Raw genomic sequence first — 15776 nt, forward strand, 5'->3', positions numbered from 1 at the left:
AGTTTCTCTTGTCTCCTGGATGCTAAGGGCACAGGATCGAGGCATCCCAGATAGAATGAACGACTCAAGGCAACTGAAGCTGGCCATAGAGTTGCAAAAGGTGACAAGTGGGGGAGATGCTTGAGGAACACGAGTCAGGGGGAGCAGGGGGGAAGGTCTCTGCCAGTTATTTGAGAGCCCTCCATTTTCCAGTGAAGACACTTTCTGCAGAAAAGATAACTGGTGTCAGTCAGGAGGAAAGTAAATGCTCTTGGACTTTACTGGTGATTTTGGAGTCGTGGAGGCTGCCCCTCCCAGACACTCGCTCCTCTGTCCTGACACACTGTTCACAGGAATTGCAGGATGGGGGTGAGGGAGGGCAGAGGGCATGCATGGGACTGTGGGCAGGGCCAGCAGCTGGGGCTGCACAGCTGTCTCTGCCTGCGGGCTGAGGTCTGGGGAAGGGACAGGAGGGGCAGGGGGTGGTGGAACAGTAGGGCACCAGTCAGGACCATCCAGGGGTGGGCACCAGCAAGAGCTGCTTTAGGCCACCTCAGAGGAGTGAGGCACAGAGGATCCCAGAAGGAGGGGTACCACTGGGTGCATCAGGAAAGAGGTACTGTTTGGAGGGGACCCCCAGGGAGCAATTTGCCATCCAATAGGTCATGGGAAGATACAACTGAGTCAAGAGTCCTTCTTTCCTTTTCTTCCCCTTCTGTCGCCACCAAGGCTTCTTCTCATTCCCCCTTGTCCTGGGAAAAGCCACTCTCCGTAGCTGAGAGGGGACTGAGGTGCACATTGGCTATTCTCCTTGCTCCCAAGGAGTGTAGCTTATGCTTAGGAGGTTTTCAGCACAGAAAACTGAAAGAATAGGCTATCCAGGACAAGCACTCTGTGAACTCCGCATGGAAGCAGGTGCAGTGAGTACTCAGAGCAAGAAGAGCCAGGAGCCCCAGAGCACAGGAGGCTGCTGGTGAGGCTTTGAGGGAAGGATGGGAACAGAGTGGAGGGGAAGGAGCAAGACAGGAGTCCCTGAAAGGAGAAACACAGTGAATGAAGGCTCAGAGACAGGCATGCCTTCCTGAATTTGCTCAGCTCTTTGGAGACAGATGATCCGTCAGGGCACTTGGAAGGAACTGACTCTTACCCAACGGGACTTGAGAATTAGGTGTTCTGTTTAATGAAACAGTCTTTTATTAGAAAGCTCCTACATAGAATGTGTGACTGTCAGAAAGTCTGACTTTATCGCCCTTGATAAACACATCACAGCTTCAACCATGTTTGCCCCTTGGAGGAGGTAGTCACTTGGGAAGCCACATTCTTATTCTAAATATATCATCATTGGTGCCCTTGGTCAGTCTTCCTTAGAGCCTGATGCGTGGCCCTGGTCAGTGGTGCCAAAACCTCATATTAGAATGGACATCCTGGCCATTGGAAGGAAAAATGTCATTCACTTCAGCTTTGCAACACCACTGAAGGGACAGAATGGCCAGAGGCATATGCTACGGGGGTGCTGGCTGACTGGCTCTCAAAAGCCGCTTGGCACGGGTCATGTGGTTAGAGTAAGTGCACACTTGGTCCCCTCAAGGGACTAGTTGAAAGGATAAACACTTATTTGACTAAAAAAATCAAAGAAAAATGGTGTATCTGTTAAACACAAGTGCATTTCTTTATGGTCACACTGCACTTTTACCACATACCATCAGGGCAGTTCAACAAACTCTTCCACGAGAAGAGTGTAACTCGCGTGTAGCAGGGTCTCACCCTCAGGGATGGTTAGCTTCCAGAGACAATGGAAAGGCAGTCATATAATATATTCAATCCTTCAATGTTTGGGAATGGAATTTAATTTTCTCTTGAAGACTCTGCATGAAAGGAGAATGCCCAGCTTTGAAATGTCAAACCTGTGAACGGCTTTTCAGTAAAATGACGTTGCTGGAACTCTGTGATTATGAGCGTTTAGTGGGCCAGGAGAACATCCCCAAATTAAGAATGACGGATACGTTGATGGATTTCTAGAATCCTTGGAATTGGCCTTTTTCAGAATCCTTGATTTTTTTTTCCTTCTCAGAAGAAAACTCAATTTTTCTTTTAAATTTTAAAGTCCATTTAAATGTTATCATAAATTTTGGGAGTGAGAATTCCCCACCGTGTTTCTGTAAGATGAGAATATTGATTACCTTCCTTATGAGTGTGTGACGAGATCAAATGAGCTAATATGTGCCATGTTTCTAGAGTGCTCCTGGCATAGAGTAAGTACTATGGAAATGCTGGCCATTACTGTGGTCACTAGCTTTTAGGAGATTGCTCATAGAGTCTCATCTGATAGACTCTGCTCAGTTCTAGGATTCAGGTAGGTTTAGCCAACATATTAATTCCAGTTGTGGAGATGATGGGGACTGGACAGATGACACCAGCCAGAAGGTACACACCCTCCACTTTCTCAGGTCAGCCTCTCAAGGAGCCTGGATGATATGTAGCTCCCACCCCAGAGCCTGACCTGCTGCACATGTGGGAGAAAGAACACACAGTGCTCCCCTGAAAATGGGTAGCTTCATTGGCTTTCGTGAAAGTAAAGGCTCCAGTTCTACCTGCAAGATCCTAAAAGCGTTTTGGCTCTACTGTCCTCCCTCCTCCCAGGCCTTTCTCAGCTTTGGGGTTCCCTGAGGTGTTCTCACTGAGAGTAAGAAGGAGAGCAGAGCCAATGGAGACCCAGGAAAAGCTACCCAGGGTGTTTGGTAGGAAAGCATGGGAAGCTGTTTGAATTTGGAAGCAGGGAGATTCCTGTCAGATTGTATCCAGAGGGCACCCAATAGACACAATCTTGGTGAAATCGGCTTCGTACTAAGAGTGAGGTTTCCTGAATTGACTTCCAGGGACAGTGTCACAGTAGATGCCTGAAGGTGTGTGTCCCTCCTTCTTGTGGATAGCTGTGCTAACCTTAGGGGGTCTTAGGTAGGCCCCTGCCCCTTGGTGAATGAACAGCCCCTGTGTCAAGGAGAAGCTAAAGGTGGGATCAGGAAGGTGCTCAGTACACACCATCCCTGTGCTCGACAAGGATTGATAGAGGCCCCTTTGCCACCCAGTATCCATGGCAGGCCCACCAGCAGGCTGGCCAGGGGCAGGGTGCAGACTCTTAGGTGGCCCTGAGGGCGGGGGTGGCCCTCCCCACCAGCAGGCTGGTTGGCAGTCCCCCCAGGACCGTTGCTGGCTGCCATTGCATTTCCGCGTTCACGGACTCTGAAGGATCTGCTTACTCTAACTGATCTTACTCCTGCGTAATCTTTTCTTTTTCTCCTGCTCTGCTGCCTGTTTATTTTTTGTTATCAGAGGAAGAAGAAATGCTCGAACCAGGAACCAGGTATTTACTAGAAAGGGCCGTTAGTCCCATTCAGCTGGATGGAACCTGTCTGTAGTACTGACTTCTAGAACAGGACCCACCTCGTGTGTCGCCTCAGGGTCCATTGTATCCTCCTCTCCCCCTGACTGTCATTAACCAAGGAGAGAGCTCACAGGTGGGGTGTGGAGGAACTGCAAAGGCACCGAAATTCGTGGGTTTGTTTTTTTTTTTCTGTCCTTTTGCAAGAACATACTACGTGTGCCTTGCTGTTTCCTCGCCTGAGGAGGTTAGTAATTTAATTTGGCCCCTTTTAAAGAAAGTTTAAGAAAGATTTTGGGCTCTTTAAGTGACCCGGAAGAATAGGTCAACCAGTCACGGAATCCAAGAGAAAACTAGCCCTTGCCCAACTCTTAATGGCCACAGGCCCATCTAGGAAAATGTAATTGAAAATACACTCATCCCCTGCCCCTCCCCCATGTGTATGTTTAGAATTGCATCTTATTCAGCAATTTTGACTAAGTTGGCCATTCAATGGTCAGTGGCTCACATTAGCTGTTCCTAGTACTTTCCCTTGTAACACATTTATTGTTAAACAAAGTATCTGCCTGGATGTTTAGGTTGTAACCCCATGAGAAGACTCGGCCCCCTTTCTCAGAGCTCAAAAGGACCCTTGGGGCCATCCTTGCTTCCCATAGTGTGTTCTTATTTCAAGCATCAGGTACTGCAGTGCTAGAAGGAGGCCTTGATCCTGCCTTTTTATCCTTGAGCACTGAGAGGATAGGGTTGAGCGGGGGCAGAGTGGAGAGGAAGGCAGAGCGTTCTTCAGGAGCCAACGCCAGCCCCTCCCTGGGCAGTGGCTTCCCTCCCCCTCCCAGATGTGCCCTTCTGAGCCCTGATTTCTTCCTAGCTAAGTAAGAAGACAGAGCATTTCTTGAAAATTATCGTAGCTATGCCTTTTTCTGCACATAATAAGGTTTTCTATTTTAACTGTTTGTGGAGACTTTAAGATTAGCAGTTCCTTGCTTATTTTCCTACTAATCTGATGGTACTAATATTCTGGCTTGAGTTTATTATCTGTGTTTGCAATGTCTTTTTTCCTGTGTTGGTTGCCAAGCCCAGTACAACTCACATTTTTTTTTTTTCCTTAAGGATTCAGGACAAGCTATACCGCTTGTAGTCGAGAGCTGCATCCGGTACATCAATTTATATGGTAAGCTCAATCTTGGGGCAGTGTTTTCAGCTTTCTCCAGAACAGGTGCTGGGCTGTTCTCATAGGAAATGAGATTTTAATTCATCTTGGAAGATTTCCTGTTACTCCCCTGCTTCCTAGAGAGAAAACACTTCTTGGCACAGCTGCTATGCTGAGTGCTCTTTTGAGCCTTGTATGTCTGGGGATGAAGGTGGTGGTGAGAAGACCCAGAAACTGAAAAAAACAAGGATCAGGGAGGGCCTGGATAGGAGAACCATTTCAGTTTCTTCGTGTCTCCCAGCCTGACCTTAGAGGTCTGTGTTTTGCATACTGAATGTAGCTGGGCAATCAGTCAGTTCACTGACTCTACCAAGTTCCATTAAGGAAATAAGAGTGTCTGAGATTTGCTAACCTTGGTATCCCAGAACTTCCTTTGTGCTTCCATCTATTCATTCATTCATTCACTCCTCCAAAAATGTATTTTCAGAGTGCATAGCAGGCACTGTTCTGACAATGGGAGTATAAGCATGAATAAGACAGGTAAGGTACAGGCCCTAGGCAGCTTACGTTACCAATTAGAAAGGCCAGGAAATTAAACAGAGAAATAATAAAATTTCAGGTAGTGATAATGCCAAGAAACTGAATGAAAAGGGGATAGAGAATGGCTGGAGAGTAGTAGGGCTGTTTTGGCTAAGGCGGTAAGGAAAGACAGCTTTGTGGGGGTGACATTTGAGTAGAAGAAGCCAGCCGTTAACACGGCAAGTGTAAAGGTCTAATATGGGAAGGAAGGGAAGTATGACTTGATGGGAATGAGCTAGGAGGATGGGATAAAAGACACAGGTGGTAAAGATTCAATATTGCTTAGGGAAAGACATAAAAAAGCTTTTTTAAAGCACATACTATGTACAAACCAAACTAGGAATAAAGCCGTTTAGAAGTAAACACTTTTCTAAATTATAATGTGAGAGTTATTTTATTTTATTTTTATTCTATATTTTTGGAGAGTTGTTTTATATAGAAAAACTGAATGCGAGAGAAAAGATCACAGTCACCTCATGCCCATGAATTCCCATTCAAGATGGGATAGCCCCTTTAATTCCTTTAATTCTATAGGTTACTGTTCAGTCCTGTAGGTTCCAATCCTGTGTTGTTACTGTTATGTCAGGTGTCAGGGTCTCCTCCTTATTATGGCTTTGTAGAAGCACACACACACAGACACACAAAGATTTCTTTTCCTTAATAATTTAATGTCCCCAAGCCCCTTGACCCACAAGCTCTAGACTCAAGCTTTCCTGAAAGGAAGAAAATATCTGTATAGGTAGGGGGTGGGAATGGTTGAGTGTATGGTATTGATCATTCTTGCTCAAAAACTCTATGGCTGTTAGACTGAAATGGCATTTGTAAACTCAGGCCAAGCTACTTGGTGCCAGTGTACCTGGTGAACTTGGTAGGCAAAATGCATCTTGGCCAAATTGGAAGTTATTCACTGGTTCCATGTTGATATAAACCTCTCATGGCCTTTTCCTTCAAACCCCAACAAGAAGTCACAGACACATAAAGCAGGATGTCTCAGAGTATTGGGGCTAGCTGAAATTCATTGCAAAGGCTACTTTTGGGCTTCTGCCAGGAGATCTTTATTGGGAATGACTCCTGTAAAGAGTGGTGGGAGAAAGAGACAGGCAGTGGGGAGGGTCATCGATGTGCCCAGTGGTCAGATGAGCTCCAGGCATTATGGCATTTTCTCTTTGTTTGTTTCTTTTAGGACTCCAACAGCAAGGGATCTTCCGAGTGCCAGGATCTCAGGTCGAAGTCAATGACATAAAAAATTCCTTTGAGAGAGGTAGGTGCAGAGTCACCATCTCCAGCTTGTGTCCATAGGAAGCCAGGATGGATGTTGACGTGTGTCTTAGAGCCAGCGGCGTGATGGAGCTGGCTTGTATCCACATCTTTTTCCAACTGGATTCAGTGCCTGCCCCTTGATAGCTTGAAATCAGCCAAGGCAGGAGTATTTACACCACAGAAATTGGCAGATGCCAACATCTTTTCTTTGCCTTTTTCCATCTAAAGAGTTAGCTGTTAAGCATTTACTAGCACACATGGGCAACTCTGTCTAGTGACGTATAGTAGTTTCTGGGAAAGAGGGCTGAGTAAAGCACTTGAAATTACAATGTGAGTCTATAAATGCTGCTGTGTTTTAGAAAAGTTGGAAGAATACAGATCACACTGGGCGGCTTTTAGAATATCCTAATTCTTATTGTTTTTTTAATGCAGTATTTTGGCAGAAAAAAAAAAAAGAAAAGAAAAAGAAAAAGAAAAATAGTCTGAGGACTCCAATCTAAACCCATTTCCCTGTAGTATATCATATCCCAATTTACAAAGCACATTCTTACCCCTCCTTCTATGTGATCTTCCTAACAGTCTTGGAAGGTATTTGGTTTGTCCCTGCTTCCTGTGCTCTGAGCAGGTCTCTCCCCCTGTTCCAGCCCTGAAATTCTCCCTCCCTATTACCCGGCTTCCTCTGGAGTGGCAGTCTCCTGAGGAAAGTCACCCCTTCACTATTTTCCTTGATTCCATCCAAGGTCTAGCTCTAGAGTGGAAGAACCAACTCTGTCAGCCCCAAGCAGTCAATGCCACAGACCTCCATAGCCCTTGGCACTCTGGCTTTGAACCGGGTTTAAAGAGCAGGATTTGGGGGGATCCCTGGGTGGCGCAGCAGTTTAGTGCCTGCTTTTGGCCCAGGGCGCGATCCTGGAGACCCGGGATCGAATCCTACATCGGGCTCCCGGTGCATGGAGCCTGCTTCTCCCTCTGCCTATGTCTCTGCCTCTCTCTCTCTCTCTGTCTCTCTCTGTGACTATCATAAATAAATAAAAATTTTTAAAAAATTAAAAAAAAAAAAAAAAGAGCAGGATTTGGCTGGTTGTGGTGCCTGGTGGCCTCCTAATGTCCTGTGGAGCTTCTGTTTTGGAGTTTGCTCTAGGATTTTGGGCACTTAGAACCAGAGAGCCCCAGAACTTCCCTGTTCCAAACTCTTACTTGTGCATTTCTTGTCCTCACAATGAGCAGGCTTCACTGAGCCCTACACTGCGCTGGGTAATGGACTAGGGCCTAGAAATGCAAGGGGAATAGAAGACAGCCATGACTAGTAGGGAGCCAGTTTAGCAGACAACAGAGTAAGTACTGGGGGGGACTTCTGGCTGGCTCAGCCGTTGAGTGTCTGTCTTTGGCTTGGGTCATGAACCCACGGTCGTGGAATTGAGTCCCACATCGGACTCCCTGCATGGAGCCTGCTTCTCCCTCTGCCTCTGTCTCTGTGTGTGTGTCTCTCATGAATAAATAAATAAAATCTTTTAAAAACCAAAGAAACAAAAACAGAGTAAGTACTGGGTGGTGTGGGAACCTCTGGCCCGCTTGGATGGGGTAGGGAGGAGTAGTAAAGCCAGAGAAGTCTTCCTGGAGAAGGAAATGCCCAAGCTGAGGCTTAAAAAGTATGAGCCAGAAAAACTAGGGAAAGGTCATTCCAGACTAAGGAAACAGCATGTGTAGGAGGCCAGAAAGCATGAGGTATCTTCCATCAACCTCCCTGATGCAAGTGTCATACATCATTCCCTGAGCTTCTCTTGACAACCCTGCATAGCCCAATCCAAAGTTTTGTTCATTTCCCCCAACTCCTTAGCACACCTGCTGCCCTGTGTTCATTGTAAATGAACAGAACCATGGTCTGAAATCTTTGCTGGTTCTATCCTCTTGGGCCATCTCCTTATACAGAATTCTTTAAATCTCTTGGGTAAGCTCACTACACAGTGCCTCTAGCCTGGCGGCTGCCCCCACCTCAAATTTCCATTTCACTGTATTCTGTAAGTAACTTTCTTATACCAGGCAGTCCAGCCCTATCTCCGCCCCAAGAGCACTGCTTTCTTTCCTTCTTGATCGTGCTTTGTAAGGTCAACACCTCTGCCACTTGCTTGGGTACCTGTTCCCAACAGGCCTCAGGTCCCCTCCGGCAGAGCCCTGTGCAGCAGGGATCACCTGACCCAAATCTCAGCTGCAAAAAATGTTTTCTGCTTTTTCTTTGCCCCAAGTATGCCATTGGCTCCTCTCTCTCTCTCCATCATTCCAGAATGAATCTCATTCTTGAGGCAGGCTTGTCTTTCTACTCCACCTGAGCCTATGGTGAACTATGGCTTATTCTTAAAAAAAAAAAATTGTTCCTGGTATGTCTCTTTTAGAAAAATCCATTCCTGGCTTGTGCCCAGATTTCCCATGTACTCTTTTCTGCTTCTTGATGTTCACCAACCAACTGCTCTAGGTTTGGCTCCTTACTCAGCTGACCCTCAGGGTCACCTCCCACCTCTCCTGCAACTGGTAGCTTCCTGCTTCCCGTGCACCCCCTTTCCTGCTGCATTTCTCTGCATCCCCGCCAACCAGATGACCAAGCCTGGGGAAGCTCAGCATTTCTCTTCTAGCCCATTCTTCTCTCCTACACGCTCTAACTTGGGACTGAATTTTCTTTCTAAACTAGCACATCATGCATTTTTCCTTTCTTCCCTTTATCTGTTAAAATGTAAGTCCCTTGGGGCACCTGGGTGGCTCAGTGGTTGAGCGTCTGCCTTCAGCTCAGACCATTTACCCGGGGGTTTTGGGATCAAGCCCTGCATCGGGCTCTCTGCAGGGAGCCTGCTTCTCCTTCTGCCTATGTCTCTGCCTCTCTCTTTGTGTCTTTCAGGAATAAATAAATAAAATCTTAGAGAAAAAAAAAAAGTAAATCCCTCAATCCCTGCAGGGTGCCTGCCTGTCCTTTGCCATTTGTTCAAAGAGATTTTGGTCTTTTTCTTCATTGGCCCCCTTCTTTCTCTCTTGAGTGAAGTTCTTGCCTACATTCCTTGTATAAGGCTGTTGAAAGGAACATAGATCTGTTTTCTTTAAGGTTCTGAAAAATTGCAACATGTAGGAATTCATTCTCGGCTTATTCCTAAACCCACTTTCTTTTACTTCTGACACAAGTCAACCAGGGTTTTAGTTGAGATGGTGATGATAATGATACGATTTTTTGCTGTCAGTAAGCCTTAAACTCATCACGCAAGTTTTGAGACATTTCTAGAAAAACGAAGGTGAAATATCACAAAAAGGCAGAAATAGAGCCATGCTTTGCTGTTGTCCCTCAGGCCAGTTTTCCTGGGAAAACTGTTTTTCCCCACTGTCCCCTTTGTAGGTAACAATGAGAGAGCTGCCAGGGGTCTCCTCCTATGTGGAGGAGAGGCTGGAAGGAGAGTCAATGGCCCTTTCACCCTGTACAGGTCAGGATAGGGTTTGGATTTGAGGCTGAAGTCATGGCATATAGGGTTTGACACATTCTAGAGCTGGGGGTTGTCATCTTGAGGGGTCTTGGAATGGCTTGGGAGGACCAGTGTTCACAGAGAATAGTCCTCGTGTGAGAGACCACCTGCAAGCTTCCTGCCATGCACCCAGTCTGGCACCAGGTTTCCTTAGAGCCTCAAAGCACACAGCACACACTGTGTTCACACTCTGCCCTGGATGCAGCCCTGCCATAGAGTCCTTGGCAGTGCCCTGGTGACCTGGCCAAGAGTGCACTGTAGGCAGGGCTGTTGGGTAACAATCCTCCCCGCTCCTCCCCAGGACATTAGCTAGCCAAGTATGAACACAACATTCTCTCAGACTTGCCTAGAATTTTAGCTGCAGTTCTCTTCCTGGAGGAAGACATCATTCCTATAAACTATCTTGCTCCTCCTGAGCTCTGGAATTCCAATTATTCCTGGAGCCAAAATGGACTTGCCTTGCAGAGAGCCAAAGGCCTAGGCTAGGAAGAGAGAATATTTGGAATATTTGGGTGGTTCCTTTTATGGAACGAGTGCTTTCCGGGAGGAAAAGCAAGAGCAAATCTGTGTGTGTGTGTGTGTGTGTGTGTGTGTGTGTGTGTGTGTGTGGTGTGCACATATGTAGTATATGGGTGTGTATGTAAAGTCCATATGTTGGTCATGCTTGGTGAGGGGAGCTAATATGCACTATGGAGGAAAAAAAAATCTATGTGCTTTTGAATCATGAGACCCCACAGGTAATATATGGTAATAATAGGGAAATAGCTAATTCTAGTCTAGAGTCTTTGAGCTTCTCTGGTCCTTCGGAGAGGACTCAAGGGCTGCTACAGGAACAGAGAGGGGCCTTAGGACAGAGATGTGGACCTCTCCTCCCAATTCAACTAAGACAGCTTTTTATGTGTTGAGCATTCAGAGAATCATTTTTCTTGAAAAAGACAAGGGAAAGATTGGGATTCTGCTCTGAAGGTAGAAGGAGGTAAGGAGGGAAGGAGAGAGGCATGTAAGCAGACAGACAGACATTGGTAAAAGGAAAAACGTCTCCCTGGCATTATAAGACCTGGGAGCTGTTGGTGTCTGTTTTGACTATGTGAATGTGGGCAAGTTGTTTTGCTTGTTGGGCCTCAGCTTTCTTGCGAGAGAGAATGGTGGCGTTGGAACCATGCCTTCCTGGGCGCCATGCAGGGCTCTTGTGAGGATTAAGAGAGATTGTGTGTGCGAATGTGCTTCTCACTTGAGAAGTGCTATATCAGTATAGGCAATGATTTTTTATGTTTTTTTTCCCCTCCTTCCCCACAAGGAATTCTCCTGTTCTCCTGTGGGGATATCTGAGAGGTGGACCTATGGAACATCAGGGTCAGGCCGCCATGTAGTCATTCAGGCTGAGCACAACACAGCGGGGCTCAGCCGAAGAGGGCAGGTGGGAACTGAACTCCAGTTCATGCTCTGAAGCCACAAGACCTGGCTCAGGAAAGGAGGGGCTCCCTAATTAATGTTAAAGTATGTTGGGGCTGGCAGAGGCCCTGGCAGTGACATGCATTCTTTTCCTACGGAGGTGGAGTAAAGAGATCCAAGTATGGATTTCTAGCTCTGCTCTTCACTGCTTGCCAGTCTTAGAACAGTCTGTGGGCTGTTCTGGAGAAGGAGGGAAAGCCCATGGTGCAGACATCTGTCAGCACCTCCAGGGAGGGGTTGGATTGTTCTGTGCTTCCTTTCACCTCCTCCAGTGGAAGCTGGGGGTGATCTCGCTGAGCAACTCATGATGAAATTGAAAAGTGATGCTCTCCTGAAATATCATTTTCCTCTGGCCAATTGGAAAAAAAAGAAAGAAAGAAAGAAAGATTGACAGCATTCCATGGGCAGGACTGTGGAAAAGAAGCCTCTGTTGCCAGTAGGAATATAAAATGGTACAGACCTAGTGGGGGAGAACTTGGCTCTGTCTGGTGAAACTACATATGTCTATACCCTTTGACCCACAATCCCACTTCTAGGACCTGACCAGAAAAGCACCTCCACAAAAAACAAACAAACAAACAAAACAAACAAACAAACAAACAAAAAAAAAACATGCCCAAGGTTATTTGTTGTGGCAAAGTTTATAGTAGCAAAAGATTGAAAAGAAGTCAAATGTCTATAGGAGATTGGTTGACTAAATTGTGATCAATCATGAAATAAAGTACTTCGCAGCCATTTTTTTTTTAAAGGAAGAACAAGGAAGATCTCTATGATACGGAGGGATTTCTCATATTTATTATGAAGCAAAGAAACCAGTGTATGTAGCAGTATCGTATACTACTTATATTTTGTGTTAAAAATGAAGGGGGATAAAAAATTCTCATACATGTATTTGCTTATTTTGATGGGAAAAAAAAACCAGGGCAAACCAGAAACTGATGAAAATGGTTACATGTAAGGCATGGAGGAGAGAAGGATAAGAGTAGGGCTTGGCTGCATGTAACTTTTTATCTGGTTTTTACTTTTGGACAATGTAAATGCTTTGTATTTTCAAAACTACAATTTTTTTAAAAAAGAATTTCTAGGAAAAAATCAATCCCTAAAATTGAATATAATTAGAAACAAGATGTGTATCAAATTCATCATCACACAGAGTAACTTTTGAACATGTGCTCTGGTCATACTTTTTAAAAGACTTTATTATTTGAAAGAGAGAAAAATAGCAGAAGAGAGCATGAACAGGGGGCAGAGAAGGAGCAGACTCCCCGCAGAGCAGGGAGCCCAATGTGGGATCATGCCCTGAGCTGAAGGCAGACGCTTAATCTACTGAGCCACCCAGGTGCCGCTGGTCATACATTTTTAACAGCTTTATTGAGGTAGATACCATAAAGCTCACCCATTTTTAAAGTGTAAATTCAGCCGTTTATAGTATATTTACAGAATTGTCCAATCATCACCATAATCCAATTTGAGAAATTTTTCATCATCTCCCAAAAGAAACCTTGTATCCATTTGTAGTTACTCCCTATACCCCAGGCCCCCACCTTAGGCAACCACTAATGTACTTTCTATCTTTTGACCATACATCTTTAGTGGGATACATTCTGAGGACTAACCCCTATCCCCACAAAACAAAAACAAAAGCCCTGCAAAGAAACCTTAAATTTTATGTATTAGGTTTATTGTTAGTGGTGATATTATTATTAAAAATTTAAAACTATGTTTATATATATTATAGGATAAGGCAGATACAGAAATCCATTATTAATGGAATTCAGAACCAAGATTTTCACTAAGAAAAGTGAAATACCAATATAAAATAAATGAAGGTAAAGAAAATCTTGAATTTTAAATATGAATTGGAAATAACTGTGAACTTATGAAAAAAAATATGTATTTTCCTATCCACTAAAGTCTTAGAAGCTTTTTTTTAAAGATTTTATTTATATATTGATAAGAGACACAGAGACAGAGGCAGAGACACAGGCAGAGGGAGAGGCAGGCTCCCTGCGGAGAGCCCAATGTGGGACTCGATCCCGGGACCCCGGGATCACGCCCTGAGCCAAAGACAGACGCTCAACCACTGAGCCACCCAGGTGTTCCAACAAACTCTTCATAGCATTTTTATACCACTGAGCACATCTAGAACTTAGATCTTGCTTTCTAAATACCATTGTCTACAAAAAGCAAACAGAGCTTCTTGGAGAAATGTTTGATTTCAGATCTGGGTCAAGGGAAGTACAAGGTGATCCATGAACATCTTTTGTGCCAGAAAGCAAGGAAGTGCTCAGTGGAAGTCACATATAAAGGACATTTGTCCCTGGAAAAATTAGGGATAATCTGAGTATCCCAAAGAGTAGTGATGGTGATGGATTATGACACACTAAAGTAAAAACTACAAAAGCAATTCCATAAAGATGCTAAATAACAACAACAATGATAATAATAGAAAAAGTAAGGGGGCATGCAGAAACCTCCTCTTTACGGAAGAATGCCAGCTAATAAATGTAGAATGAAAGAGCTAGAAAAATATCATTTTGCAACCCAGGATAATAATTGATTTAGGTTAAGATCGTCATTGGATGTTAAAAGCATTGGGTGAAACATGAGTACGATGGCATGCACTTAGATCATTTAGTTCTTTTCAAAAATATTTTTTACACTTATTATTACAAAGGAGAAAATAAACCTTTATAATGCAGAGATCTGGAGTTCACCCCCTTAATCCATTGATCAAACTTAGCATCACCAGTCTCAAGACAGGCTGACATTATGTGTCTTTGGATACAATAAGGTGTTCATAACATCACCCATGTACTATTCTTGCCAAAAATGTTTAACTTAAATCTAATCATGAGAGGGGTGCCTCGGTGGCTCAGTCAGTTAAGCATCTGCCTTCAGCTCAGGTCATGATCTAGCCAGAGTCCTGGGATGGAGCGTCACATTGGGCTCCTTGCTCAGCGGGGACCCTGCTTCTCCCTCTCCCTCTGACTGCTGCTCCCCTTGCTTGTGCTCTCTCTCTGTCAAATAAATGAATAAAATCTTTTTAAAAATCTAATCATGAGGAAACAAAAAAATCCATAGTGGGAAGCATCCCATAAGACAACTGGCCTAGACTCCTCAGAAGAGACATTATAAAAAAAAACTAACAATAAAAAAATGTTGGGTCCTCAAAAGACTAAGGAAACGTAACAACCAAATGAAATTTGTGCCTGTTGACTAGAGCTTAGCCTTTGAAAAAATTCTCTGAAAGACAGGACAATTGGGAATGTTTGAATGTAGGCTGTATATGAGATGGCGTTTTGGAACTATTGTTAATTTTCTTAGTGTAAAGATGTTCTGTAGCTATGTAGGAGAATATGCGCACAAGAGATGTGTCGAAGTATTTAGCAGTGATATGTCGTGGTGTCTACAAAGTACTCTCAAATCATTGAGCAATAATAAATATGAGTAAAGAGAGAAGGCAAATATGGCAAGGTGAGTGTAAGTTAATGAGCATGAGTGAAGGGTGATGGGTGTTCAGTATTTTATTTTCACAATATTTCCATTGATTTGAACATTTTTAAAATCAGTTACAGGGAGAACTCTAAACTTGTTCTATCAAGGAGGCTGTCCCGGGGCAGCCCTGGTGGTTTAGCGGTTTGGTGCTACCTTCAGCCTAGGACATGATCCTGGGGACCCGGGATCAAGTCCCACATTGGGCTCCCTGCATGGAGCCTGCTTCTCCCTCTGCCTGTGTCTCTGCCTCTCTCCCTCTCTCTCTCTCTCTCTGTGTGTGTGTGTGTGTGTCTCATGAATAAATAAATAAAATCTTTAAAAAAAAAAAAAAAAAAGAGGAGGCTGTCCCGTCTGCTGCTTCTCTGGTTCAGCCTGGACCAGGCCATCCTTCCTGATAATTGCACATTTTCCTGCCTCCTTACCAAGCTGAAATATCATCTCCTGTTTCCTCTCAGGCGAAGACCCCCTTGTGGATGATCAAAATGAGCGAGATATCAATTCAGTTGCTGGTGTTTTAAAACTGTATTTCCGAGGACTGGAAAACCCACTCTTTCCTAAGGAAAGGTTTCAAGATTTGATATCTACTATTAGTAAGTATTCCCTAGGTGGACTGGTAGAATGATGAGTTGTGTGACATACCTTTATTGAAGCTGTACTGTGGGCTCATCACTGTGTTAGGCACATGGGAGGGATGGTATGAAAGAAGCGGTATGACCCTTGTTCTCATAGAATTTAAAACCTAGTTGTAGAGATAACAAGATGGTTTATATTGGACAATGGCATGTACAGCCCTGGGTATGGAATGAGCTCAGAAGAGAAGAGGCAGACAGAAACTTGGCTTTGCAGATTGTAGCTGAGAGAGTGATATGAGCAGAGCCTTCCAAGAGTGGACACAGAGCATCCTGGGAAGAATTTGAGGACTACACTAATGGGTGTCCCAGACAGTGCATGGTGCAAGAGGCTGAAAGGGTAACAGAGCAAG

General features: G+C 44.6%; 1 protein-coding gene across 5 annotated transcripts in view; it reads left to right on the forward strand.

Annotated features, from left to right (window-relative positions):
• The window catches only part of SRGAP3 (SLIT-ROBO Rho GTPase activating protein 3), a 252785-nt gene that overhangs the window by 207175 nt on the left and 29834 nt on the right, over window positions 1-15776 (forward strand). For 3 of the 5 annotated variants that reach the window (XM_072785280.1, XM_072785282.1, XM_072785283.1), the window contains 4 exons: window positions 3310-3340; window positions 4469-4529; window positions 6271-6348; window positions 15250-15384. In XM_072785280.1, coding sequence (XP_072641381.1) covers window positions 3310-3340; window positions 4469-4529; window positions 6271-6348; window positions 15250-15384 — 305 coding nt within the window. Of the gene's footprint in view, window positions 1-3309; window positions 3341-4468; window positions 4530-6270; window positions 6349-15249; window positions 15385-15776 lie in introns of those variants that run through there. The other 2 variants (XR_012011608.1, XM_072785281.1) reach the window with 2 other exon arrangements.

Source organism: Canis lupus, chromosome 19 (genome assembly GCF_048164855.1).
Source record: "Canis lupus baileyi chromosome 19, mCanLup2.hap1, whole genome shotgun sequence".
NCBI classification, from domain to species: domain Eukaryota; kingdom Metazoa; phylum Chordata; class Mammalia; order Carnivora; family Canidae; genus Canis; species Canis lupus.